This window comes from Neomonachus schauinslandi, chromosome 2, assembly GCF_002201575.2.
Source record: "Neomonachus schauinslandi chromosome 2, ASM220157v2, whole genome shotgun sequence".
In the NCBI taxonomy this organism is placed as follows: domain Eukaryota; kingdom Metazoa; phylum Chordata; class Mammalia; order Carnivora; family Phocidae; genus Neomonachus; species Neomonachus schauinslandi.
This window is the reverse complement of record NC_058404.1, coordinates 87,137,214-87,164,854: the sequence shown is the minus strand read 5'-3', so window position 1 is coordinate 87,164,854 and position 27,641 is coordinate 87,137,214. Positions and strand designations below refer to the sequence as shown.

The window sequence follows — 27,641 nt, the reverse complement described above, 5'->3', positions numbered from 1 at the left end:
TGCCTCCCAACTGCAGGAGCGCAATGCCTACTACACAGAGAAGGCATGGACTCTGCTCTCTCAACATGCTCTGCCTCATCATCGTCCAACTCTAGGGCTACTAGCTCTCTCTTCCTCAATTCGCCTGCTTTCCCATGGCTCTTGGGGGTTCGAACCATCTCTAGCCAGGATCTGAGACAGACACAGACCTTGCAATGATGAACGCTAATCTGTCCCAAACATTGGTAATGAGGACAGCAATCCTAAGGGTAGTTTGCTTAACAAGATTCTTTTTTTTTTTCTTTTCAGGAAAGCCTCTATTTTTATTGCCTACAACAGAGAAAATGTAACTAAAAATATTCCGCAGAAAACTAGTGTGATCTAACAGGAAATAGAGATTAAATACCCTGCCAGACAATCAGTGTGCCCGTGTTAGCCTTAAGGAACCCAACTTTTAGAGTAATGCCTCTTCAGGGAGTAAGTGTTGCTGGCTAGAAAACAAAATTCAGATATAAATCGTAGCATAAGGTCTAAAGATACCAAATACCAATTAAAAGCTAATAAAGAGTAGTAGCAAAAGTCTATTTTAAATGGCTGACTTCTAAATGAGTTTGTGTAGCACACTGGAGAGCCAATATGTATACATATTTCGGGGCTTTTTGTTTTTTAGTTTTAGTAACACTGACATTATTTATTAACAATTTTACCAGAAATATCAGAAATCTCCCTGAACTTCTTACTGGGCCTTTAAAAATTAATTATGGTTAAAGAAGTAAATTAAAATAAAGGACAAGAACAATAGCTGTTTTCTAAACTCACTAAACTCACCAAACTCACCAGCAAGAACATGGCTGTTCCTCTGGCTACATGTTTTTACTTTGCTCTTGTCCCCCAAGCACCTACTGGAGGGAGAGAGCATGGACTTTGAAGTCCAGCAGATGTGGGTTCAAATCCTAGCTCAATGGTTTAAAATCTGTACACTCAAAGAAAAGTCCTCTCTACCTGCCTGAATCCTGGTTTCCCACCGGGTATGGGAATAACAAACATTATCTCTCACAGGGAGCTTGTGGAAGATGGAATAAGATGATGTGTGAGGGGAAAGGCCTCACCCAGCTGAGCCCCTGACAGAGGGGTAGGTTCCCCACAGAGGCTGCTCCTAAGCACCCTTCCTACCTACTCATAGCCTATATTTCCTCTTTCCCCAACCTACCTGGTCACCAAGCCCTCTGGGTTTTTCCTCTTTAACAGCTCTCACTTTCTCTTAGACCCTGCCAGCATTGTCCATGTTCAGACCCTTCTTAATCCTTGTACAGGGTTAATGTGGTAACTACCAGTCTTGAGTCTCTTCAGCCTTGACCCTCTCTAATCCATCTTCACTATACCCAGGATGATTTTTATGAAATACAACACTACTTGAGTTTGAATTCTAGCTGGTCTACCTAATATCTGCATGACTTGAAACAAGTCACATGAACTCTTCCACGGTATAACTCAAAATCTATAAAATAGGGATGAGAACTTTTCTTACCTCAGAAGGTTGTTATACAGATTAAATAAGGTCATATATGGGCTAACACACAGAAATCACACAATAAATATGAGTTGTTATTCTTCTCTTCATTGTTTTTGCTGTTCTTATGACCCTTCTGTGAATTGCCATGCCTATTAAATAGGGTTGTGTCACAATCATATTTAGGACCTTTGTGGGTCTCTATCTCACTCCCTACCAAATCTCATATCACTCAGCAAGTGGCATGTTATGATACAGAACCAATAAACTGAGTTCAACCCAGAATAAAAAATAATTAGGTTAGTAAGGGATTCAGGAAAGCAATTAGGTCATTTATAGAACTGCTAATAAAATTCTATCTAAAAAAAAAACTATTCTCTTAAGAAGTGATTAGAGCAGCCCAAGCTAAATATCCTGAAAGGATTGAGTGGCTGTACCCTAAACATCCTTCCTGCTTTTTCTTCTCCTAGTTCTAATTAAAATGCAATAACGTATTTAAACTAGCAATTGTCTTACTTATATTTTTAAACTTTAAGGGGTGTGGGTGTACAAATAGATGGGTTTTCCACAACATGGTCCCTCAAGAGGTCCTGAAATTGTGTAAAAGTCTTACCTGACATTCTTCTAAACCACTTGGGTTTCTTGTCCCATATGATAAAGAGATAGTATGCAGGAACCCCAGTCAGAGTAATGATGAAGCCAATCCCTGTACTAAATGGGTCCGAATACAGGGAAAGGGCAACCATGAAGAAACACGTGAAGGAAAACAATGCTGGGATGAACAGCGGCACCTGGAACACAGCACAGGAAAAAAAAAATCACTTCAAACAGTTCTAGAGACAGAAGATGGGTTCAAGAGGAGCACATCAGTCATAGGATCGGATGATCCCCACTGGTCATGTGAGCAGGTGACCGGCACCATCCTACCTTTACCTTAACAGCAACTTTGATAGGGCACAGCGAATGTAGCAAACATACTCCCTTAAATTTTTTTTTAAAAAAAATCTTTGAATAGAATAAAACCTGAGGATAAATAAGTGTGTTTCATTAGAGATGTTTTGTTTGAATGGTTTGACTAGATAAGTACCATTATGATTTATGTTTTTGATTTTAAAAGGTTGGCTCTTTGATAATTATGATTAGAATCTGCTTTAATGTAGAGTCAAGAGCAACGGCTGCTTGTTACATGTTAAAGCCTTTCAGTGCATATTGATTTTCTGTTGGAGACTCACAATAAGAACTGACAGGAATAAAACAGACCAACTCCTATTCAACCGCTAATAAAGATGTTGCTAGCATTAGGCAATGGATGAAATTAGGAACAAATTCTGACAACATGACTGACAACATTATCTGTGTTATTTTTTAAAAGCAAATAAATAGTGAGGTCAAATCAATCCATGAACATTCACGGCTAAAGGAGATGAGAAATAGATTCGTCAGCCTCCCAAAAGGAAATGCTCAGTTATAGTAAATGGTATTCTCTTAAGTGGTACATTCATACATACACCTTCACTTTCCCCATGTGTCCACACTTTTATTCCTTCTAGAATATCTAATTTTAAAAAAGAGCAATGTCACAAGTGATAAGATTTAAGAATACTTAAAATGACTGTTTTGTAAAGCAGCATCCTTTGTAGAGTTTCAATTAGTGACAATTCCACGTATATCCGCCTCCCTCTTTCTCAGCATGGCTATCCACAATTACTCAGCATAAAGATACAAGTGTCCCACACTTTGAACACATCAGGTCATTAGACACATCCAAGAAATAGCAACATAACAAATACCTTATATATATATATATATATATATATATATATATATATATCTACCCCTTTTCAGAGATGTGACATACAAAGTTGGGTATATCACATAAAAGACTTGATGAATTATTTTTCCAAGCTAACATAAATTCAACATGAAGGCACTACCTGCAAGAGTTAAACATTTTATTCCAGAGGATGCTGCCCCCCGCCCAAGCTCCTCCTCATCAAGTTATGACAAAGGGAGGACTAGGTATTAGAAGAAAGATTTATGTAAACCCATCAAGATTACTGAGGTTACCTTGAAAGGACGATGCATATCTGGGCGTTTGTATCGAAGATAAATCAGCCCAGCAACCGCCAGCCCAATAAAAAGCCACCTGGCAAAACTGAGGAAATTCAAAAGACTGTAGAGGTTCCCAGAGAAGAGCATTATCATCGTCAAAGGGTACTAGGGCGAAGGGGGAGAAAAACCTCGCTCAGTGAGTTAAAAGAGAGCACAGCTGATAACAAACAATAACATCACTATACATTATGATTACCTTTTTCATATGATTATTTATACTGATAAACGACCACAGTGATTAAAACCTATATTCAACTAACTTCTTATCTATATTCTGCTCTTACACCCCATTACGCACCAGTAACAGCATGAGATCATCATCATTACCACTTAATCAGACGGAATGTTATATGGAAATTTAGTTCTTAGTTGTTTTTTCATTTGAGAGAAGAGAACGTGTTTTCAAAGAGTAAAACACAGGATAGTCAATGACTTAAACTTAAAGACCCAGAGACTGAGATGGTTAGCAAATAACTAATACTAAAAATCCAAAGTGTACCCAATTAGAAAATTCGCAGAGCACTCTGTAAATGGTTTCTGACAAGCCCTTGGCTATGCACACACGTGAAACGCAGCCACTTCGAGGTGACTCTGCCAACTCCTGAATGCAAAATATTGACCTTTCCTTCCTCCACACTTACTCTCCCCATGCGCTTGCCATGTGTGACCCTCAAGACCGCAGAAAAAAATGAAGCACAGAGATCAGCATAGCAAGTCTCTGCAGCTGCACACGCCAAGGACAGCACGACTGATAGCAGAGGCTTAAAAATGAAAGCCCTCTCCACCGAATAATACATTCTGTTCCCACAAGTGACGTTAACTTCCAGATTCCGCACAGAGAGTACAGAGAGTACACATACTTTACAAAGAGATTTCAAAGGAAACATTCTGAAACAAATTAAATGCATGAAACAAAATGTCCAATGTATTCTATGGTGCTCCTGACAGCAGATTCCATTTGACAAAAATGTTACAAAAATAGTAGGTAAAAATGACTATAACATTGCCAATGGGTATTATAAAGGACTTTTACACCTTATGCAGTTTTTTGTATCCCACGCTTCACAAACACTTTGCATTAAGAATTCTACAACTCAAATTTCGGTTTTGGTGCTTTTATTTCTTCCCTATAGAGTTGGTCTCAAATAGCTCACTTTTTATCACAGAATTACTGCACTGTCTAGGACTTCATGTGATTTTTTTCTATTAGTTTTGTATGCATTTCATTATAAGGAGCCTACGATACTATAACGTACACCTAGGTGTTTCTGGACTGTGGCTTTTCGCTCCACTTGCAGTTCGCAGATTTGGGACTTGTTGCTCTACATCCTTTTCTGTGAGGCTCTGTGTCAATGACAGAAGCCAAGGTAGTCATTTCCCTCAGAGCTCGCAAATTTCTACAAAGGTGAAAAAGAAGTGATGTGCTTATTGCCCCATAGCATCAAATATGCATCGGAAATACTGAACAAAGGGAAGCGATGGAAAATATCCTGCCTCCCAAACTCCACCAAGATACACATAGAGCCAATCCAGCAATGAATGAGAAAGTAAAGCCCTATCTAAAGTCTGCTTTGAAATCCTCTTTGCAGGCGCCTGGGTGGCTTAGTTGGTTAAGCGACTGCTTTCGGCTCAGGTCATGATCCTGGAGTCCCAGGATCGAGTCCTGCGTCGGGCTCCCTGCTCAGTGGGGAGTCTGCTTCTCCCTTTCCCGCTCCCCTCCTCTTGTGCTCTCTCTCTCTCTCTCATTCTCTCTCTCAAATAAATAAATAAAATCTTAAAAAAAAAAAAAGAAATCATCTTTGCTAACTGGTTATTCAAACTTATATGTAGGTATACTTTTTAATATGCATTACCAAAACAATAACTCCTGGCAGAGGGGTGTGCTTGCGGACATGAATCATGGAGAGGAGTTCTGGAAGGTGACCCTCTCGAGACGCAACATAGAATAACCTGATGGGAGAAAAACGTGGCTGGCATTGACTGTACAATTGATCATTTCAAAGAGAAAAATCCAGAAATCTAAGAGAAAACTTGCATCTAATTCCATACCAAACGGTTTGGCATTTCTTAGGTGGATTTCTTCAGTTTCACTGCCCAGGTAAGGCAGAGAATCATCAAGAAAAAACTGACTTCAAATTTTATAAAATCTGCCAATAATTTCTCTTATTCTTTGAGGAGACCCAATAGCAACATCCGGCTCAGCATGGCTCTCCCTACATAGGAATAGTTCTAGATTCCTAATATTGTATGTGTGCTGTCCATCCAATCCAGCCCGACATACACAGACATGCCCAGGTACGCACACACACAGACATGCCCATGTACACACATAACATTTATATTTTTCTGATTGGATCTTAATCTTATGTTAAAATAAAAGGGGCTTTTATATCAAACAAAACAAAAGGGATACGGATGGTAGGGTGGTGATTTCTGGTGTCTCTTACTTTACTTTTTTTCTTGTTACCTTTAGAGAAACAAAAGATTTTATCACCAGAAATAAAATGCTGTTGTTAGACTCTATAGACATACTATTAAAAAAAAAAAAAAAAAAGGCTCCATGCCCAGCTTCAGCGTAGGCTATGAGTAGACAAGCAGTGCCCTCTAATGGGCAGAATGAGACATGCTGTTGATACTTGGATGAAGATTTCGATCTTAATGTCTCTTTAAAAACAACAGCTTTGGAGGCACTATTTCTTCTCTTTTTAAACCTACCCTTATCACATCCAATCTCAAAAACAGAAATGCATTTCTGGAAATGCTTGAACTCACTCACCTGGAGACAGCAAACACACCACCATTCATGGAGCCAAAGCAGGAGAGGGCAACAAAGATCGGAACTGCTAATGAGAAATTTCCCAGTAGCCGCTCAGAAAAGGTCTAGTGAAAGACAGAACGAAGCAAATTAATGCTCTGCCAGAAAGTGGAATAAAATGAAGCAATTTAGTCCAAACTCGCTCTATGACTTTGTTTTAGCCTGCTGATACGTGTATGTTTTATAATCTTTTTGGTTAGGGTCAGACTAACTTCTTAGACAATAATCAGAAGCAAGTACCATGGCATTGCTTGTTGCAAAACTATGGGCAAAGGTCTAAACAAGCACCTTCTCCCTACTTTCAAAAAGCAACGACCCATTTATTGAATTTTCATCAACCGTGATATCTATCATCTCTGATTCTGGTAGGTAGAAAAAGCTCAGTTCAGAAGTTCTCCTATTGGAAACAGAAAGCCTTCTGTAAAATGCCTTCTCTTTAGCCTGGAAAGCCACATTTTGATAGCGAAGTACAAAGGTACACTGAGAAGTATCATGGATACCTGTTTCATAGACCAGTCCTCCTGTTACGACACAGAAGTACAGTGAGATATAATTGACGACTTAATCATTTATATCGCATATACGAGCAGTTCTGAAAATCTTTGCCCCAAATAATCACATTAGCTGAATGTCTGTTTATTGAGTCCTCCCTCCCTCTCAGGTATCTGCCAATTCCTTCTGTGGTTTCCTATCATAAGGCTAGAATACAAACACAACTCTGAGAAAATCCAGCCACAGAAAATACGAAAGATAAATGACAGAACTTCTGAAATTTCCTTTTATGCCATGGCACAGGCAAATTTCCATGAAGGATGTATTAAACACACACACACACACACACACACACACAAAACAACTATGTGGGGTTCCTTAGTTGTCCTTGATGCAGCTGGTGCTGTGTAATTAATGGACCACATTACGCTCAAAGAGTAAGTGGTGCCCTTTGTCTAGTAAGACGAGATAACTGACCTGACCTCAGTAAGCTCTGGACACTTGGTTGTCTGGGAGGACTTACAATAGCGGCAAAGTCTTTTTTTTTTTAATACGGTGAACAAGTCCATACGTTCACGTGAAATGAGATAATTTGTTCCCTGTGGATGTTGCCTATATGAGGTAATAGCGACTATTTTAAAAGGAACTGACATCTAGTGAAGGGAAGTTACTTTTTCACCCTTCATTGTTATGAGGTCATGAGTAAATGCCCCCTTACCAGCTAAGTTTTTATACAAAATAAAAGTATGTGTCACAGAATAACAGGCCCATAGCCTGACCTTTGAGAGCAAAGATGATCCTGAAGTCAAATAAATTTTGGAAAACGCTGTAAAATTATGAGTATCCACTTCTTAGGGAGCTAAAATGCACATTAGCACCTTTAATATTCTGAGAAGTTCCATAGCAACGACATCTGTTTAACTTTGAATAACTCAGCATTTCTAAAAATTAGTAATATCCCATTACTGGTATTCAAAAGGATATACTAGAACAAACAACTATATATGGTCATCCCTTGGAAATTCTTAAGCGGTACTTTGGGGAAAAGATTTTAAGTTAGCATTTGAAAAGTTTACAAACAGGAAAGAGTACAGAATAAATTACAATTCGCATACCAAAAAATACATGCATTTAAATTCAGTAACTGCCCACCTATCCTGAAAGTCACGTTGGAAGAATACTATCTTCTGTACAACATGCACACATGGAAATGTGTTTTCAAGCATGAATATGGGGAAATGTTTTACACGAAATGAACAGTGCAGAGAAACCATATAGGACTTTGGCTCTATCAGTTAAACGGAGTGTGCTAAGGTGTGTTCTAAAATTTTTAAGTGCTCATTATCATTCAGGTCAAGAAACGATTACTGAATTTCAAAACACTTTCTGCTGGAGGGAACTACTGTGAAATTGCATCAACTCATTAACCTAGATTCAGATTGGCCTTTTCTCAACTTGGACTCACCACCGCCACCGCATTTGACAGCAGCAGCTCCTCGGCACTGATGGTTGTAAAGTAGGCCACATTCGTTAGCACGTAGCCAACGGTGACGACAGCCATGGAGATACAAATGGCAAGGGGGACGGTTCTGAAAGGCACAAAGGAATTGCTTATTAGTCATCACTTGTTAGTCATTCTCTGAAAGCAAAGACCATACGACAACAGGCTAATTCAAACAAAGAATAAAATAGTATGTATGATAATCACAGGCTCTGTTGGGCATGTATATCTTATCAGGGTGAAGTACTACAGAGTCCTTTGTAATTTAATAAGGTCCGTGGGAGCAGAGACTTCATTTGTCTTGTCTCCTGCTCCACCCCCAGAACATGCGGGTCCATCCCATTCTTGGAATCCATAAAGGCTACACAGTGTTTCTCACACTTGGTCATGCATCACCTAGAAGGCTTGTTGAAACACGGTTCGCTGATCCCATCTCAGAGTTTCTGATTCAGTAGGCCTTGTACTGCTAACAAGTTCCTGGGTGATTGAGGGGACTACACTTTGAGAACCACGGGCCCATATTCTTTTCTAATACTAATTTACTGCCTCGACACCTTTCTAATACTAGGCCCCAGGAAGGTCTTTCACATTCAGCTTTTCCCCTTCCGTAGCTTCCCTTATCAGCAAATAAGTTGTACCCTTTTGGATGCATAAGAGCAAGATACATCTATCAGTCTAAATGATAGTAAAGATAATTTTATATATAACACAAAAAGCACGGAAGTGCTCCCAATAATGACTTTGCACTGCCCTGCTGTGAGTTCAAAGGAAGCTCAAGATCGTGAGTATCTATTAAAGCAACAGTGCAGATAATCCCATGAAATTAGAGGTGACATGCTGAGAAGTACATATGACCGGACCGTGCTGACACTCTGGCATCCACAAGTACCCGGCACAAATGCAATGTTATGTCTTCATTTAATGCACTGGGAAAGCCAGGAGTTACTGACCCTAATAATTTGATTCCATGTTACCGATACACATTACTTGCTTAACATAATCACCTCTTCAGACTCTTTGCAGTTCAAGCAACTTAAACCTTCAGCTCCCTGCACAAAGGCTGATTGGTTTTTTAGCCACACAGCTTATCAGCCCTCATGGAGCCTTAACCCTGCTGGGTGCCACTAATGAAGACCTCAATATAATTTCTTCCAAGATGAAAATACAGTTCAGAGCTGGGAGAGGAAAAAAATAAAAAAAAGGAGGCACAGCCTGCCTCACTCCCCAAGCTGGGTATGTTTAGCACACTAGGTCCCAGCTCATTATGCTGAACAGCACTATCCCCTGTTGAGAAGGGGCAAACCTGGCCAGTCAGCAACTGCCATGCATTATGCTGCTTGGAGCCTGACACTTCCCCTGATCCCCAAAGCCTTAAGCCTTGATGGGGAAACACACTGACCTCTAAATCCTGGCATCCTTATATAAAAGTAGCAGATGTTCCCCTTCCCCAGTGTGAAGAGGGTCCTGTGGAATTTTCTGTTAACACCATAACATGCATTGCTAGCTGTGATTGATAAATGCTAAATTTAAGCAGAGGAAATCACCGGACCAATTAAATACAAAGGAGTGAGAGACATAAGGCATATTAAAGATGAATTCTGTTTCTCTGAAAGAAAGACAAGATGTAAATGCAAAGGGCTAAGATGTATTGCAAAATGCAAAAAAAAAAAACTAACAATTTTACTCTCATCCAGATATACTATATAGATACTAGAGGGAAAAGTCAAAGGAGCTTAAAATACGAGACAAAAGTGAGAAAGGGTCCAACCTTGTTGCAGTCCAGGCAGACTGGAAGGTGTATGTGCAGCTTTTCAACCACTCCCTGTCTTATTTTAAACTTGAATCTTTTCTGTTTTTACAACATCCCAAATGGTGTGTTAAGCTCCTTCTCTGGAGGAGAGAAGCAGGGAGGGAGAGGGGGAGAGAGAGAGAGACTCTCTATTCCTTGCAAGGATGGGATTAAGAAGTGTAAAGTTTCTGTTAATAAAAACTGAGGTGACATTGTTAAGTGCAGCGAAGCAGCTAACCGGTCCAGGACAGGTAGCCCTGTCACATCTTGGGGCGCTGCAAAATAGCAGGGACAAGTCAGTCTGAAACGTGGGCCGTGGCCCTCCCAGCACAGAATCTCGCCTCTGCTCGGCTCTTCCAAGGCAACCTCCCCACTTCCCGCTTTGAGATTATGGTATGTCTGAGGGAAGTTTTCTAAACTGATTTTAGCAGAAAGAATCCTAAAAAATCCAACTTTTTTTCCCTCTGCTTGTCAGTGACAAAAACTATAGCAATAGCTGCTGCCGTTTACTTGGTGGTTGTTACGTGCCCGATATTTTATTAGGTACTTTACATATTTGCCTCATTTTATCTTCGGAAAATTCTGTGAGTTAGGAGCATCATCACCATTTTCTACGTGAGGAAATGAAGTCTTAGAGAGCCTAAATAACTGTTTAAGGATACACAACTGGTAAATGGGAACCCAGAAATCAGCTGATCGATCCTCGCTGAAGTCACAGCATTTTAACCACTAAAGTGTACTCTCTCTCTCATGTATGTGGATCCTCAATCTTTTAACTCTTCATTTTCAGAGAAATCATAATTGTTGAATATGTTTATTGCAAAGCTCTTATCAAGATTGTATTTCTCATGTAGTCACTGAAAATACAGCTTTATTTACTATAAAGGTCGGGAAGAGAGTTATTCCATGATTTTTATAATTTTTCTGTGTAACATGAACCGTAATGTCAAGTGAATGTTTTCAAAAGTTTCAATTTTTAGAAAATGGGGTTTGTATTTTTTTTAGATTTAAAGGACAACGGAAGCTCACTTAATAAATTTCCCTAAACAATTTTTGCAGGAAGGAGGAAAAGCGAGCATGTTTGTCAGAGAAGCTGAAACATATAGATTACTAACAATTTTACTCTCATCCAGATATACTATATAGATACTAGAGGGAAAAATCAAAGGAGCTTAAAATACAAGACAAAAGTGAGAAAGGGTCCAACCTTGTTGCAATTCATAACATGCCCAGGAATTCCTCTCTAAGTAAATTAAGCCATGAGAATTGGAGGGGGTATGGCAAAAGAGCCACTATCTTCTGTCCTCAGGTTCCATTTCACTTTGAAAAAGGGAAGGAGGACAAGAGTTTGTGGCTGCCTTGGCTTAAACAGCAATCAATTACCGAGGAAAGCAGTTGACGTGTTCAGAAGGGCTTGGCACCATGTGGGTAACTCCTGGGTTTCAAGCATCAAGGCTTAAGAGCCACTGGGTGAGCTGATAAAAGCTATTAGGCCATGCCAGAGCAATCTTTCTGGAGGCTTTAGATGCAGAGGGCAGATAAGCACGGTTAGTAACTCAAGATTAAGGCAAATGGCACGTGATAATAGAATGAATTAAAGGGACTAGAAGACCACTGATATTTCAAAGCCTCTGTGTTATTGTGAGGTACCCTCCAATTCTAAGTGCAACAAAAGCATTGTCTTTAAGCTGAATAAAAATGACTCACACCTATGAGTTCTACTCTTTTTTGAATGTCCGTGCATGTCTACTATGATTAACAAAATACAAATGTACTGAAAAGAGTTACTTAATCCTTAAGACCTCTAGTCATTATACAAAGTCTTTTCAATTAAAGGCCATTAAGTATGTGAGAATCCAATAATTGTATTAGCTGCACTTAGTTTTCAATCAAAAGGTCTTGGATAGTCTTCTTTTCCTCTGGGTTTACTTTAAATTGGTACCTATAACCTGCCTATGTCACACATGGATAAATACTTGCTTTCTTTGAAATTATTAAATGGAAGTCTCTGCAACATCTGCTTAAAAGCACTTCATTCCAAGGAATAGACCTCCCCAGGTATCCAAATGGTCCCAAAAGTAACGGCTGGTAGCTTATATTTGTATAATCTACAAAGCACTGACAAATACACTTTATCTTCAAATATGCACATGCCATTCCAAATCCTTTGTGGAATGAGAGTGTAAACGAATAACAAACAAAATTCACAACAACCAAATGAGGCAAGAGGTTGCTGAAATTGTTCCCACCATTTTCAAATAAGGGAACCAACGCTTGGAAAGTTAAGTGATGTGGCCAAGGTCACAAGAATAAGTGGGAGGGCTGAAACTTGAGCCTACATCTTCCAGATTCCACATTCACCATATATCCTGTCATGATACCATGGTTCCCTTGTGCCCGCTTTAACTCCATGGACAAGGTCCCTAGGATTCTAATGAGCTGACAAACATGTGTTTTATTTTGTATAAGTAATCCAAATACCCGAAGGCTGGATGTAACAATGTGACACGTTTTATACCAAGTGTATTTTCTCTGTGCACCAAACAGTCATCACAAATAAACTTGCAAATAATGCAGCAGGGGATGCATTTTTCAATATGCTTTGCAACTGTATAATAAAACATCAGAAATGACCATTGTTTCCAATGTTTTATATTGGCTAGAAAGACTCTTGCTGCAAACACAGAATGAGTCAACCTCGCTTGATTCCCCAGAGATTTGAGGACACCTGAAGGTTACAGGGATTTCTGATTTTCAAACCATATGAGCCATTTATTCATCACTTGAATTTAGAATATTCCTAAAATTGTTTTATAACTTGATCCAAATTTTCCGAGATTTGTGTGAACCAAAATAATTCCCACACAATCCCAAGTGTTGCATACACAATGGGGACCACAGAACTCATTGATCCTGGAGCATCTAAAGTTGTCTTTGAGCCAGGGGACTGGGCATGATGACAGTCAGTTATGTAAAGCCTGCTCTTTTATGTTCAAGAATTTTCTAAGGGAAGTAACTGATGCTTCACACTTTCTATTTAAAAATCATTAATATTTTAACACATGTATGTGACATTCAGGAGAAAGGAGCAGGGGAAGGAGGGCTTAAGAAGTGCAAGAAAATGGTAAACTTCTTAATATGTGAGATGCAAAAAAAAAAGTAAAACAACTTGCAAAATATTTTGCAATTCTATTAATAAACTAGGCACTATTTATTCATACATAATTGAAAATGTAACTGTGATTCATCTCAAGACATTTAAAATTATATTAAGTACCTCTTGATTCCAAGTTTTTATTTTAGAATCATCTTGTTTCACATTTTCTTTTTAATTACCCTATAAAGACCTTGAAAGCTTTTCTATAGCCCTGACACAGAAATGACTCAAGCACCTCTTTTATTTCTCTCTTTTGTATCCACCAATCAATTAATTAATTAATTTTTGCTGAATCACTCTGTTTATACACTGCTGTTAATTTTAGCTCACTTCTCAAACTTCAGTCATGTGTTATAGACAAAAACATAAGTAATGGTATATCTTAAAGAAAATCAATCTATATTTTTCATTCACGTGATTTTTTTTTTCCCATACACTTTTGCATACTTTCCCTGACTCTTGCTCACACCAAACGCTCTAGAGAGCCCTAGGCACAGAATCATCCTATCTGGCTATGTCATTTCTGACATTTCGAGCAGGGATTGAATTACAAATAAGTGTTTTTGATAGTTTTCCAGACTTGAAACAATTAGATTACAGATGGCTGGAATCACAGATTCCTTTATGCGTTTTCAGTGATTTTTGCCTCATTGTCATTTAGTGCTATCACTATATCTCTAGTTATCCATGGTGAGTGGGAATTGTGCTGTTAAAAACATAAAAGAAATGTACTTGAGGAGACATAGCAAGTAGTTGAGGGAAATGTGGGGCTGTCACTAAAAGAAAAAAAAATGTAGCAAGAAGAAGAATCATGTTCAGTTCTGACTTAATGACAATTTCTGGGCCAAGGATGAACACAGAGATGTGACCAGCAGATTGTCACATAAAGGTACACAGTGATCCCACTGATTTCAGGCATTAAACACCCGCCCTCTGCTCCTCAGGATCACCGCAAGGCTATGGATGTTTCCACTGAAACATTTTAAATTTCAATAGCGCTGATGTCTAATCTAAATCTCACCATTCTCCATTGTCCACAGATGAAGAAGTCCACAAACAGAAAGAGAAGACAGAGAGACCTGTAGAGAGATGTAAGAAATGAACAGACACAGATTAAAAGACTGCAGGGCTGAAGGAGTCTCATGAGAAAATGTAAGGAGGGAAGTAGGTACAGCAACACCAAAGAGAACAAAGAACTAAGATGGAAACTTACAATTCAGAAACATAGGGTGAGAAGCAATTAGAAGCATTAGTATAAGCATTTAATCCCGAAAAATACTTATTTTTTATCCTATTAAAATAAATTCATCACTAAATAAAATTAAGCTTGAAAGTAAATTTTCATTTGCTTCAATTTCATTCAAAAAAAATAACATGGGCTACATCTCACTTTTTCTCATGTTCTAGAGATTTAGAGTATGTCTTCCAGATATATTACAATTATTCATATTTATCATGGGTAAACATAAAGATATTAGTAGGCAATTTTGAACGTACAAAACCATTATTGGTTTCCAATAAATGTTAGCCATTAAATAACTGGAAAGATAAAATATTTTAATAACAATAAATTTCACACCAATGTTCAATTCTTATTTTTGTTACACTGTTTTTACCATATGCCTTTTAAAATTTCATTATTTTCCTCAGGACTTGGCCTGATGTACACTACAATAATGCAACATCTCAGTGAGCCATTCTTTGAAACAGAGTCCCTAAAATTCAGATATATCGCTGAAACATTAACTACCTACCACACCTTTATGTACCTCTTTCCACAGTATAAATTGTTCCTGAGAAGAGCTACTCACATAGGCCACATTTGCCAGACTCTCTTGTATTTAGGTGAGAAGGTGACTTACCCTTGATGTCAACTGATGTGGCAGTTAAGGGCCCAGGTGGATAAGAAGTGGGCCGCCTGTCAACACCTTTGCCTAAATGAGAGCCTGTCAACCCCTTTGCCTAACTGAGAGCTAGTTGCTGAGGATCTATCGAGTAGCAAAGCCACTCTATGGAAGGAATCTAGGTCACAGAATCAACATGTGGAGGAGGGCCCACCAGTTAGCCAGGGACACCAACACGGGACTGTTACATGATTTAAAAATTAAATTTTTGACTGTTTAAAGCCATTGAAAACTTGCAGTTTGTCTGCTGTAGCCATCAGCATTATCCTAACTAACAAAAGAATAAAAGGCCTCATTATATCAAGATCTCAATTAATTAGTTTATATAAGAGTTGAAATGGGTCCTCATTAAATTTTATCCTGTATTTATTGTTTTATAAGAGATTAGTATATGATATAAAATTCTTAAAACAATGTCCCAAATTACAAAAGCCAAATGAAAACATTCACATCTGAGAATAGTAAAAATTAGTCATTATTCAAACTTCCCAGAAACAGAGCGAAGATAGATCCCCTTGTTTGCCACTTTAAAATATAAAATCTCCTGCACTTCTAACAATTGCCACCAATCCAACAAAGATCAAAGCACAATCGCTTCTTGTTTTGACCAAGGACATATAATAATACACAATGCAATGTTACATAAATATACTTTTATGCCAAGAACAAGGCCACATAAAATAAATATACCCACTCTGGCATAGTAAATGAGAATTAGAGTCAAAATTCCCTCAGGCCATAAGCACTATCTTGGAAGGAACAGATAACATTTCTCCTACTACACATGCATAAATCAGGTCCAGGCACATTTCTGATCAGCCACATGATAAGAAATGGAACAGGTAAACATGGAGACGTTCAGCCATGATGAATAAACTACTGCTCCTACCACCAAAAACTGCCTTCGACATTTCTGACCAACAACGACAAATCTAATTATTAGTAATAATTTTACTTCGATATCTGGTGGTCATATAGATAAGTGACTTCCCAGTTGGGTGCTCTGGGAATCGGAACAGAAACTGGACAATTGGCAAGATTACAGACCATCCTGTTCTCATGCACTTCAACCAAATCCGTCCTCTCTTATTTGTTTTATGCATTGATATTCTGCCACACAAGTGAGGCTTTTGAATAGTTTTAAAATCAGTGCTCTACATTCTACATGTTGAATTACATCTTCAGATTATTTTTTGGACCCAATACTGGCTTCCTAAAGTACAGTTTTGAAAATACATGAATTTGTTCTATATATGAATGATTATACAGGTATGTATGTATATATTTGACCCTATAAAGTTGAAAATAATGTTTTTTACTGCAACAAGTCCCTATTTATACTCCCTATTTATAGGGTCATTCTTAGTAGGAAAGGTACAAAGTTGATAGACGAGCCAAGAGCTATGGCCTGGCTTCAATAAGTGGTAAATCCATATGGCAGGACCACAGAGAACATGACACAGCAGGCTGATGAACCAGTAGAGAAAGGCAATGATGAGAAGACACAGAGTTGATGGGCCAAGTACCTTGCCGGTTGAGAGAGGTGATATGTCACTGTCAAGAAAGTGATGACGCAGATTCCTGATTGGAACAGTTCACAGCTCCCCAAAAAGGTCACAAAGGCCCAGAGAATAGCAGAACCTCCTGCAAGCTGTCCCTCTCCTCTCTGCAGACTGTCCATTCACAGAGATTCATACTCACAGCAGAAATGGAAATTTTGTGATCTTATACCTTTTGGCTCAAAAGTTAAACCCTCTGAACAATAAGCTTTTGTGCTAGAGTTTATAATTACTAATGCCCTTTCTTAGGCTACAAGGATTCATAGGCAAACCTCTCTCTAGGAATAATTTTCTCAAGTCAGATACACTGTACAGTGGCTGAGGGACTAGGAAAATAGAAGCAGTCCTCACATTCGCCCACCTTTTAATTCCCCCTCTCCTTCATACTTTCTCTCAGCCCCATTCCCCAAATCCTACAACCAATATAAATATTGGTATGTGTGTGTGTGTGTGTGTGTGTGTGTGTGTGTGTGTGTATATATACCATCCCAATTGTAAATTGTCTTTTCGCAACATCTTTTCTCTGATTTTGTCTTAAGTTCATAGAGTTTTGAAAAATATTCTGGACCCCAGTCCGAAGGCTGGGTCTACTCACATTCCAGTCACTTGCAGGGACTCAGTGAGATCACTGGATCTCTCTAAGTTTAAACTTCCTTATCAGCTAAAAGGGGTATTGAATTGGGGCACCCGGGTGGCTCAGTCAGTTGAGCCTCGGACTCTTGGTCTCGGTTCGGGTCATGATCTCATGGGTCCTGAGACTGAGCTCCAAGTCAGTGTCCGTGCTCAGCGGGGAGTCTTCTTGAGATTCTCTCCCTCTGCTCCACCCGTGACTCACGCACATGCAGACTTACACGTGTGTGCGTGCTCTCTCTTTCTCTCTCTCAAATAAGTAAATAAATCTTTTTTTAAAAAGGGTACTGGGGCGCCTGGCTGGCTCAGTCGTTAAGGGTCTGCCTTCGGCTTTGTTCTGCTGACACCCCACTGATGTGTCAGGGTCCTGGGATCGAGCCCCGGCATCGGGCTCCCTGCTCGGCGGCAAGCCTGCTTCTCCCTCTCCCACTCCCCCTGCTTGGGTTCCCGCTCTCGCTATCTCTCTCTGTGTCAAATAAATAAATAAAATCTTTTAAAAATAAATAAATTTTAAAAATTAAATTAAAAAGGGTATTGAATGAATAGAGTCTAAAGTCTATTTTATCTGAAAGTTTATTATTCAACCATTTTAGCAAATAGAGCTAATCCATAAAAACTGTTCAACAGAATACTTTTAAAAACTCAGTGGAGCACTTGCTCATGTACCAGAGCATTCTAAGGAAATGCCTGCCATTGCCTTGTTCTGTCATTCGGAGGAAGGAATAGGATGCTAACTTTACAATCTCTTCTCCTGGGCTCTGGAGATTACGATTCTATCCTCAACCAGGAATACCAGCACATCAAAGCACCTTCTATCATTACAACTTCAAAGTATCATCCTGGCTGAAAAAATTGATCATTACTAAAGATCACTTAAAGGAAAAGTGGCTGTCCACTCTTCCAGATTCTAAAATGGTATCGGTAGATCAGGTCAGACCTCTGGAAGGCCACATTACAAGACCATTTTATACTCACAGCAGAAATGTCTTTGCAAGTCACTATATTTTATGCCTCAGCTTTTATCAAAACTTTATTGCAAATATATTTTTTAAAAATCATCTGAATTTTAGGAGGACATTTGTAGTAATATTATCATTTATCATTTCCATCTATTCATACTGGCCAAATTTTACAAAGAACTTAAGGCCATTCACTGAGCATTCTAAAGTGCCCTCAAAGTGTTTCCTTTAAATCTGTAGCACAAACATTTTTGAGAGGAGTTGACAGGACTCTTTGTTACCCTCAAAGATACCTCTGCTTTTCATGTAGCTCGTAACCACATATGGAAAGAGTTCCCGGCCTCCTTGGCTTCTGGGTTTTTGTTTTTGTTTTTTTTTCTTTTTATCAATCTTTTATTTCTAGGACATGTGGTTCATTAAAATAGGGAGAGAAGAGGACTAATTTGGAAGATATAACATGGGATTTAAGAAATTTTTAAAATAGAAACTTGTTTGCAATAGTGATGGGAGGACTCAAAAGTTACCAAATATAAATTACTTCAACCAAACGAAGCTATCATTTCGACTTTCTTTTACATTGTTTTCACAGCCAGGAGACAGATCTGCACAAACCTTCCAAAAGAAGACTTTTAAAAAATAAATAAATGGAAGCTGTGAAGAGGAAAAAGGAAAAAAAAAAAAGTTAAGAGGCAGCTTTAACCGAGAAAAGAAATGTTTATTCCACCAAATCCTCACGAGAATTCTAAATTATTAAATCTCTGAGAACACCTGATTTATGAACAGGATAACACAGCCCCTAGCCAAAATCATTTTTAATAAAAAGCAGGAAACCTCCTGAAGTTCATCTCAGATTTAATATCAAACACAGCAACCACACACGAACACTTCCCCATAAAACACAAACACAGCACGGCTCGACCGGCTGGCAGCCATCAGTGGGGTATCAGCAGAACAAACAAACAGGGTGTTCGAACCGTGGGAGGGATCTGGCCTCGCAATCAAGATGAAGCAGCCAATGGAAATGGACGGCAGACTGAACCAACGTCAGTGAGGAGGGAAGGGGCTCGAGGAAGACTCATTTCTAAATATACTACGGCAGCCAACTCACAGTCCTTGTCAAAACCCTGAGCTTCCTGATTGACTGCTAGATTTGAGAGAGCAACGCAATTGTGGTTTTGCGTTGAATTTTACGCATAAATTTAGAATATACCAACTGAATGGGAACCACCATAAGAAAACAGAGGCTAGTAATGAAATATTCCAACATTGCCATTCTCATTCTGTAAAAAAAAAAAAAAAAAGGAGAAAACACCTAAAAGATGTATAAAAATGTGACTTGAATATTTTCCACCAGATACTTGGTTCATATATAAGAAAGGTGTCAAGGAAAAAATAGTATCTTATTCTTTCTAATGTATGTTTGCTTAGGAACTGTGTTTATTACCATGTTTATAACGTACATGGTAAAGGATTTTTTATCAGGAATATAAATTCAACTGGTTCAAATATAATATGATATAATATAGTATATATAATGTATAAATATATACATATATAAAATAATTAACTTCATTTATGTTTGATCCCTTAAAGGGCAGTTTCAACAATTTTAAGGATCATAAGGAAATATTTTTTGCATGTTTCCATTGATATTTTCATTAATATTTTGGCATTTGGTGTTTTGTTAAAAAAATATTCTGGGAAACAGAAAATCATTAGAAAAGGTGCTCCGTTAGAAGAGTTCAGGGATTGGGTGCCTGGGTGGCTCAGTTGGTTAAGCGACTGCCTTCGGCTCGGGTCATGATCCTGGAGTCCCTGGATCGAGTCCCGCATCGGGCTCCCTGCTCGGCGGGGAGTCTGCTTCTCCCTCTGACCCTCCCCCCTCTCATGTGCTTGCTCTCTCTCATTCTCTCTCTCTCAAATAAATAAATAAAATCTTAAAAGAAAAAGAGTTCAGGGATTAAAAAAGAAAGGCAAAAAGGGGAAAAGAGTGAGACTAATATCAATGACAGTTACCTTATAGGTTACTTTAATTAGTATTTTCAAAATGTAAAAGAAGAAAGAGAAGAAAACAAGTTAATAACTAACTGTAGGATACAGGAAAGGAAATGTATGGACTATAAAGGGTTTAGCCATACATGTAGAATATATCTTTATATATAGGGCAGATTCTACTGTAATATAATACTACCAAGATAATTTGAAAAACTATGAGTGTTAAATTTCAAAGCATTATACAGTTTTTCTTCCTATTCATGAAAAGCCAAGAGTAAAAACTGCCTCCCTCCAAATATGTTTATACTATTTATTTATTCAGAGAGAAAAAGTAATAAGTAAGGCCATCTTTCTGTCCAGATAAGAAAGAGTATTAAAACTTTCAATAAAAATTATATAGTAATTGGCTGATGTATCAACAGAAAGATAAGTCGAGCAGAATAAATTACCTCAAAATACAACTTAGTATATAACATAAAAACAATATATAACAACTGTCATAATTTATGAGTTAGTGTTATAAACTAAGTAAGTAAATATCATAAACTAGGGGGTAATATGACTGTTCAACAAATGCTGGGATATTGAAAAATTGAGGGGGGAATCAAAAGCCTCCATTATATCATGCTAAAAGAAATCCATTCCACATAAATGAAAAAGCTTAATGTCAAAAAGAAATCAGGAACAAATAAACAAACAGAAAATATGAGTGATATTTAAATGATCTAGGGATGTAAAAAGATTTATGATAGAAAAGCAATACACAGAAATATTTTTAAAACTTACATTTAAATATAGCACACTTAAATATTTAATTAAATTATGATATATAAATTCAAAGTTCTATGAGCTAAATCATAAAGAAAATTTAGTTACATGAAAAACTGTGATAGAATTTGGCAATCAATATAATAAAGAATTAGTACCCATAATATACAAAGAATTGTGTTGAATCACAAATATTCATGCCCCAAAATGTCAACCACATACAGCTATTAAACATGGAGAAAGTATTAAGCCTCATATGTGATTTTAACAATGCAATGTAAAACAATGAGGTATAATTTTTGCTTTTCAATTAACAAAGATTTTTGTAAATAATGACACTCAATGCTGATTAAGTATTCTTAAGTATTGCTACTACTGAGTGAGGAAACCAATGTACATGCTTTGGAAAGCATCTTGGTAATACAAAGAGAGACTTTTTAAAAGTTTATGGCCTTTGACATGGTTAATTCTCTTCCAGCAATCTTCCTAAGAAAATAATAGAATATGTACAAAGATTTATCTATTAAATGTATAACACAGCATTATCACACTAAAAGAAACTGGAAACATTTTCAATGCCTAACAGAAAAATGAGTAAATGCTGGTATCCCTACCCAGTGAAATACTGTATCACTATTACAAACGGTGTTGCTAAGATCCACAAGATCCAGGAAAATCTAATGAAATGATGTTAAGTGAAAAAAGCAGGATAGATCTAGATGAATAAAAAGCGCTAGAGCTGAGCTTAAGATACGACAAATCTGGATGGCAGGACAGACTTCATGGGTGCCTTTGAGCTGCTGGAGATAGAGCAATGAATGACACAGAAGGAGGCCCAGGCCCTCATAGGGGAAACAGACAACACATAAACAAGTAGATCTATAATGTAATGCCAAAGTGACAATGAAAAATGCATACGTACATTTAGCTCAAGTAATATAATGCAATACATATGAGCAAAACACAAACACAGGCACATTACACACGGGGAAAAAAGCGAAACATCAAAATAGTAACAGGACTTCTATGTGATGTGATTATGAGATAACAGGTGATTTTAATTTTCTTCTACATAGTTTTTGGTATTTTAAAATTTGACTACTACTATTACTAAAATAAAAGAGGGAAAGACCCCCTACTGTTAGTGAAAATACTATGAAAATCATAAAGTTTTACTGTTACTTTTTGTAGCAGGGTCTAGAAAACATAGAAGTTTTCCTTTCTAGAACTTGATTAAATTGATCATTTGACCATAACTGCTAGGTGGAAATTTGCATCCTAGCCACTTAAAAATGGCATAAACAAGATGTGTCTTTTAGGAGAAATAGGAGAACGAGATCGTCAGGATGTCTTGCGCTCCCGGGTGCCCCTGATCTGAGCTATGGAGCTGGGAAGGCCGGTCTCAGAGGTGAGGGAAGTCTGCAGGGAGATGCCTTAGAAATGGCAACAACACGGCGCCTGGGTGGCTCAGTTGGTTAAGCATCTGCCTTTGGCTCAGATCATGATCTCAGGGTCCTGGGATCCAGCCCTGCATCGGGCTCCCTGCTCAGCGGGGAGTCTGCTTCTCCCTCTGTCTCTCCCCTCCAGCTTGTGTACTCTCTCTTACTCTCTCTCAAATGAATAAATAAAAGACCTTAAAAAAAAAGAAAACAGAAATGGCAACAACAGGAGCAGAAGGAGCCCTGTCTTTTGGAGAATAGGACTTGCATCAGAAACTTGAAGGTTGAAAAGCACCTCCATACCCAGGCTGAAGCTGTCTCCCTCACTGCAGTTCAGAGTTCAGGTTGTGGCTTGACAAAAAGACAAAGGGCTCCGTGTTACCAGAGAGGGACATCGCTGAGTTCAACTGGCCATTGTCTTCTTCCAGCATTTGCCACTGATCGCCTCTCCTTGGCCAGAGGCCATGGCATGAAGAAGATCAAATAGCAAAACACTTACATACATTTAAAACACATTTACCCTTTCTTCCACCAGACCCTGAGCAGCTACAGATCAGTAGTTTATTAGCATGATCTCCCCTTGCAATCTCTCTCACTCATGTCTTTCGTCATTTTCTGGCTCAAAACAAAATTAATCATGTCTTCTATGTCAATTTCTCTTTTGCTTGCCCCAGGCCAGAATATGGCAAGTGAGATCTTGATTGTTTGATAATATCAATACAGAAAAATTAAATATTGCCCCCCCCAAAGAGATATCAGAACTATTTTGAGAATCAGTGTGTCAGTAAAAATCTTAGAGAAAATAAAAAGCAACTATTTCCTTACAATATCCTAGCATTTCAGCATTTCCTAGTCATAAAGTTTCTGTTTTAATCATGTAACCAAATGACCTTCAGTAAACAACCTGAAATAGATTATTTAACTCAGCTAGCCTAGGACCCCTTTCATTATGTGTTTGAAAAACAGCTTTAGAAAGTCGAATGCAGGCAAATGTTAATGCTTTTATACATTTTTAAAAGCCGTTTCGTTCCATTCTCAAATAACATACAGTCACTCCTCATGATTACATTCTTCCCCCCAGCTAATTTTGAGGCTAAAATCTTGCCATATCCATCACTTTTAGATTTGTATTCAACAACGCTAAGTGTTTGAAAAGAGGACTAGAAAGGGATCAGTTATTTTAAATATAAACAAATGTAAATACAGACAAATTAATCCATCTCTCGGGCTTCAATTCTTTATCTTTACAATGAAAGGGATAGAAAATTTGATGGCTACTTCCTTCCCAACTCAAAAATCTCAGACTTTTGTGACATATTTTCTCAAGGTCAAGTCCACTGTGTTTTTTATTTCTAATAGGTAGTTAGTCTAATAAACTAGGCCAGCCATGCCAATGTGTGAATGGAAGAAGGTGAATGGGTGGAGAACTATTTGTACACACGGGTAACATGAAAACTGAAAGAATTTAGAAATTTAGAGACATTATCACACCCTTTGCTATCTATTCCCTAAGAGAATGACCATGACAGTAGAATGTCAGGAAGAAAGGAAAAAATGACATCATGAAAGGCCAAGAGGAGAGACACTTTGGAGGAGGTGGGACATGAGATGCCTACAAAAAGCTCTGTGTTGGGCAACCAACCAGCCTCTAGAAATAACTCTGCTTACAAAGTCATGCATTATGGTCTTTAGTCTCTCTTATTTTGTGTTATATGACTGTATGTTATAAACTTTAGTTTAACATATTATGAAATATTTGAGTGCTATGCCATAGACTTAATTTCATAAACTATCTTCCATATAATATTGTAGATCTTACCATATAAAACAGTGGCCACGGTGTTTAATCACTGCATTCTCAACTAATATGCATTAGTATTGATTATTATTAAGCTTTTGTCACAGATAGCTCTCCCTATCTGTTCCACATATCTAACTTGAAAAGAGAGAGAAGGGGGGTGTGCCTTGATGGCTCAGTCGGTTAAGCATCCGACTCTTGATTTCCAGTCAGGTCATGATCAGGGTCATGGGATTGAGCCCCGCATCGGGCTCCCTGCTCTGCGGGAAGCCTGCTTCTCCCTCTCCCACTCCCCCTGCTTGTGTTCCCTCTCTCGCTGTGTCTCTCTCCATCAAATAAAATCTTAAAAAAAAAAAAAAAAATCCTGCACCACAGAAGTTAATAGACTATTTTATACCTTCTATAGGCACATGTGATAAAAATGGTAAACAGAATCCAGGATTCATCATCACACACGTTACCAATCTCCCCAACAAGTGCATTAACACCTGCCTATCCCTCCTGGTGCACTCCACATATCACAGGATCCTGTACTTCAGGCGACCCCACTGAATTAGATTCCACAGCTTGGATCTAATCCTAGATCTTCAGATCTAATAATTAAGTTCCCATGTGGTAGGGTATCACTCTGGCTTTGTTTCCCCCCTCCCCATTTGTCCATTCAGACTTCTTATCATTTCCTGAAATAACTCATAAAGTTTTAGTCCTACCTAATCTCCCAGTCATCGTGATATCTAGAAACTGGCTGCAACATCCCTTTCTCTGGGTCTGTTTTTCTTCCTGAGACAGATCTCCTGCCTACGTTTCTCACCGTTGGCCATATTCCCAAATGATATCTTCATGTCAAATGAGGTACTTCCATGTCATCTGTAAGAACCATAGAACATACTAGAGTTGAAAGGAAACTCAGAATTTGATACTCTACCATTCCATTTCCACAGCTGAGAAATTGGAGGCTCAGAGAGGATAAAGGATATAGCTATGGTCACAGAATTACATGTTTCCAGAACTGGAAGTTCTTAGTCACGTGACTCCAGGTACAGAGCTCTTTCCACAACACCAATGTGAGTCTCACTGTGCTTGGTGTACCCGCTGCTTTCCAGCCCAAATCTTCCCCTGTACTGGCATTGCTGTCTCCCTCCCCTCCTTAACTCGCCCTTTCCTAGAATACCAAATGTTTGAAAGCCAGATCACTGACACATCTTATTTGAAATATTTCCAAACTTTGACTCAGGATTCTATTTGACCTTACAATTTAAGCAAGGGTTTCCTTTATCCTCCTAAAATGTGACACCTCTGTCCAGTAACATAGACCTGTGGTGCAGTAAGTGATTCCCCGCATTGGTTCCCATATATTCACTAACCTAAAAATAGAACCAAAATATTAAAGAATTAGAAGCAAGCTTAAGCAATGGTCTGCCTCATTTTTCCACCTGAGTATCTAAAGAATCATGGCTAAATGATCATTTTTTTAATCTCTATTTTGAGATTTCTCTTGTTTCAATACTTTTGAATATAATTTTATCTTAAAATGAACTTGCTTCTCATTTAAATTGATCTCATTTGCTCTTCCTCTGGCATAGAGAATAAATTATTCCATCTTTTTCATTAAAAAAAAAAAGGACAACTCTATTTTTTAAGAGAGTATGTAAACACCAGGTTGACTCATTCATTTTGTCTAAGCAGTTTAGTTCCTATCTTTGAGCTGGGACAATGTGACCATTATGATGCTATTTGCCAGAGTTTTCTGCCACATTATTTGTCACCATGTCTGACTGTAGTAATGTTCAGGTCCAGAAGGCAATTAACTTTTCAAAGACATTTCCTTTTTATTGATAATAAACACATAAAAGAAGCCTGAAATGTGACTTCGTGGATTAAAACTCTCTTTAAACTGTACATATGTCACAAAAGGAAAACCCACTGAACCTGCCGTCAGGTACATCTTCCCTAAACACCATTTCATATATACCCAAAACTTGCAACACACCCCCACTCACCCTATCCCATTGGCTACTGGCTCAGGTCCAAAATTCTTATAATGGAGGCCCACCCCATATCAGCATCCACATCTTACTACCATTTTGCCTTCCACTCTTCTTTACAATCCTTTGCTGAAGCTAGAGCAATCTATACATTATTCCTTGAAACTAGGACTTTGTGTATGCCCATCCCCCATTGAGATGGCTTGACTTCTCTCTTCTACCTTTGTAAATCCTACTTTTCTGGAAAGAGTACAAGCTCTGAAAACAAACAGCCCATGCACTATATCAAACATGGATTATAATCCTAATCTTCTCACTAGGTACACAGCCATGAAAAATTACTTCACTTCTATGAGCTTTAACTTTCTCAACTGAAGAATGGAAATAGGGGCACCTGGCTGGCTCAGTGGGTAGAGCCTCCAACTCTTGGTCTTGGGGTCATGAGTTTGAGCCCCACATTAAAAAAAAAAGAATGGAAAAATATACATCATATTATTGAAAATAATCTGAAGTGCTACTTTGTAATCCATCTATTACTAAGATAACAAATACTGTTTATATTTTTAATAAAGGCTATGCATTTTTTAGCTAGGCAAAAATTCATTAAAAAAACATTTGGGGGGTAAACTAATACTTGTGCTCTCTGGAAATAAGAATAAAAATTTAAATACATGATGCCAGTCACTCAGATCAAACCCTTGTTTGTCGGATTTCATAAAGGAGTTTCTCGGTAAGAGAGTAAACCTAAAAATAAGTGACTGCACAGGAAGTACAAATAGTCCATCCATTATATCAGCACCATCAGCCCCCAGCGTGCTGGTAACAGTACTGGGTGTGGGCATACAAATATTTGGTTTAGAAGGAAAAAAAAAATCTGCCGAGAAATGCATCCTGATTATGATGCATGAGCATATTGCTACCTAAGGGAGATTAGAGACTACTAAATAAAAAGCAGTTCTCATCATCTTTTGAACCTTTTATCTACTAATAATTGGGTACTTTGCTGATGATGCAGAACAACTTTTCAAGCTGATTAATAGGTCATTTGTGTAGAAAAGGCACCCCTGTTCATAAAACAATTATGCTAATCCTCTAATTTTTTTCAAAAATTATGAAATATTCTAATCTTTCAAGAATAGAGGTTTGGGTTGCACATGGCAACCGTTTGTATATTACTTGTCGAGCTCGTTCACATTTTTGAATTTCACATATTTTATCCTCACGACCCCATGAGAACTCTAATATGGGG

At 38.1% G+C, this 27,641-nt stretch overlaps 1 protein-coding gene across 2 annotated transcripts in view; it reads right to left on the bottom strand.

Moving 5' to 3' along the window:
* SLC7A11 (solute carrier family 7 member 11) overlaps nt 1-27,641 on the bottom strand; it is a 73,166-nt gene that overhangs the window by 9,251 nt on the left and 36,274 nt on the right. Inside the window, exons 7-11 of one of the 2 annotated variants that reach the window (XM_021679343.1) lie at nt 8,374-8,497; nt 6,378-6,481; nt 5,455-5,551; nt 3,557-3,706; nt 2,103-2,280 (exon numbers count right to left, since the gene is read on the bottom strand). In XM_021679343.1, the coding sequence (XP_021535018.1) occupies nt 2,103-2,280; nt 3,557-3,706; nt 5,455-5,551; nt 6,378-6,481; nt 8,374-8,497 (653 nt within the window). Of the gene's footprint in view, nt 1-1,904; nt 2,281-3,556; nt 3,707-5,454; nt 5,552-6,377; nt 6,482-8,373; nt 8,498-27,641 lie in introns of those variants that run through there. The other variant, XM_044912617.1, reaches the window with a different exon arrangement.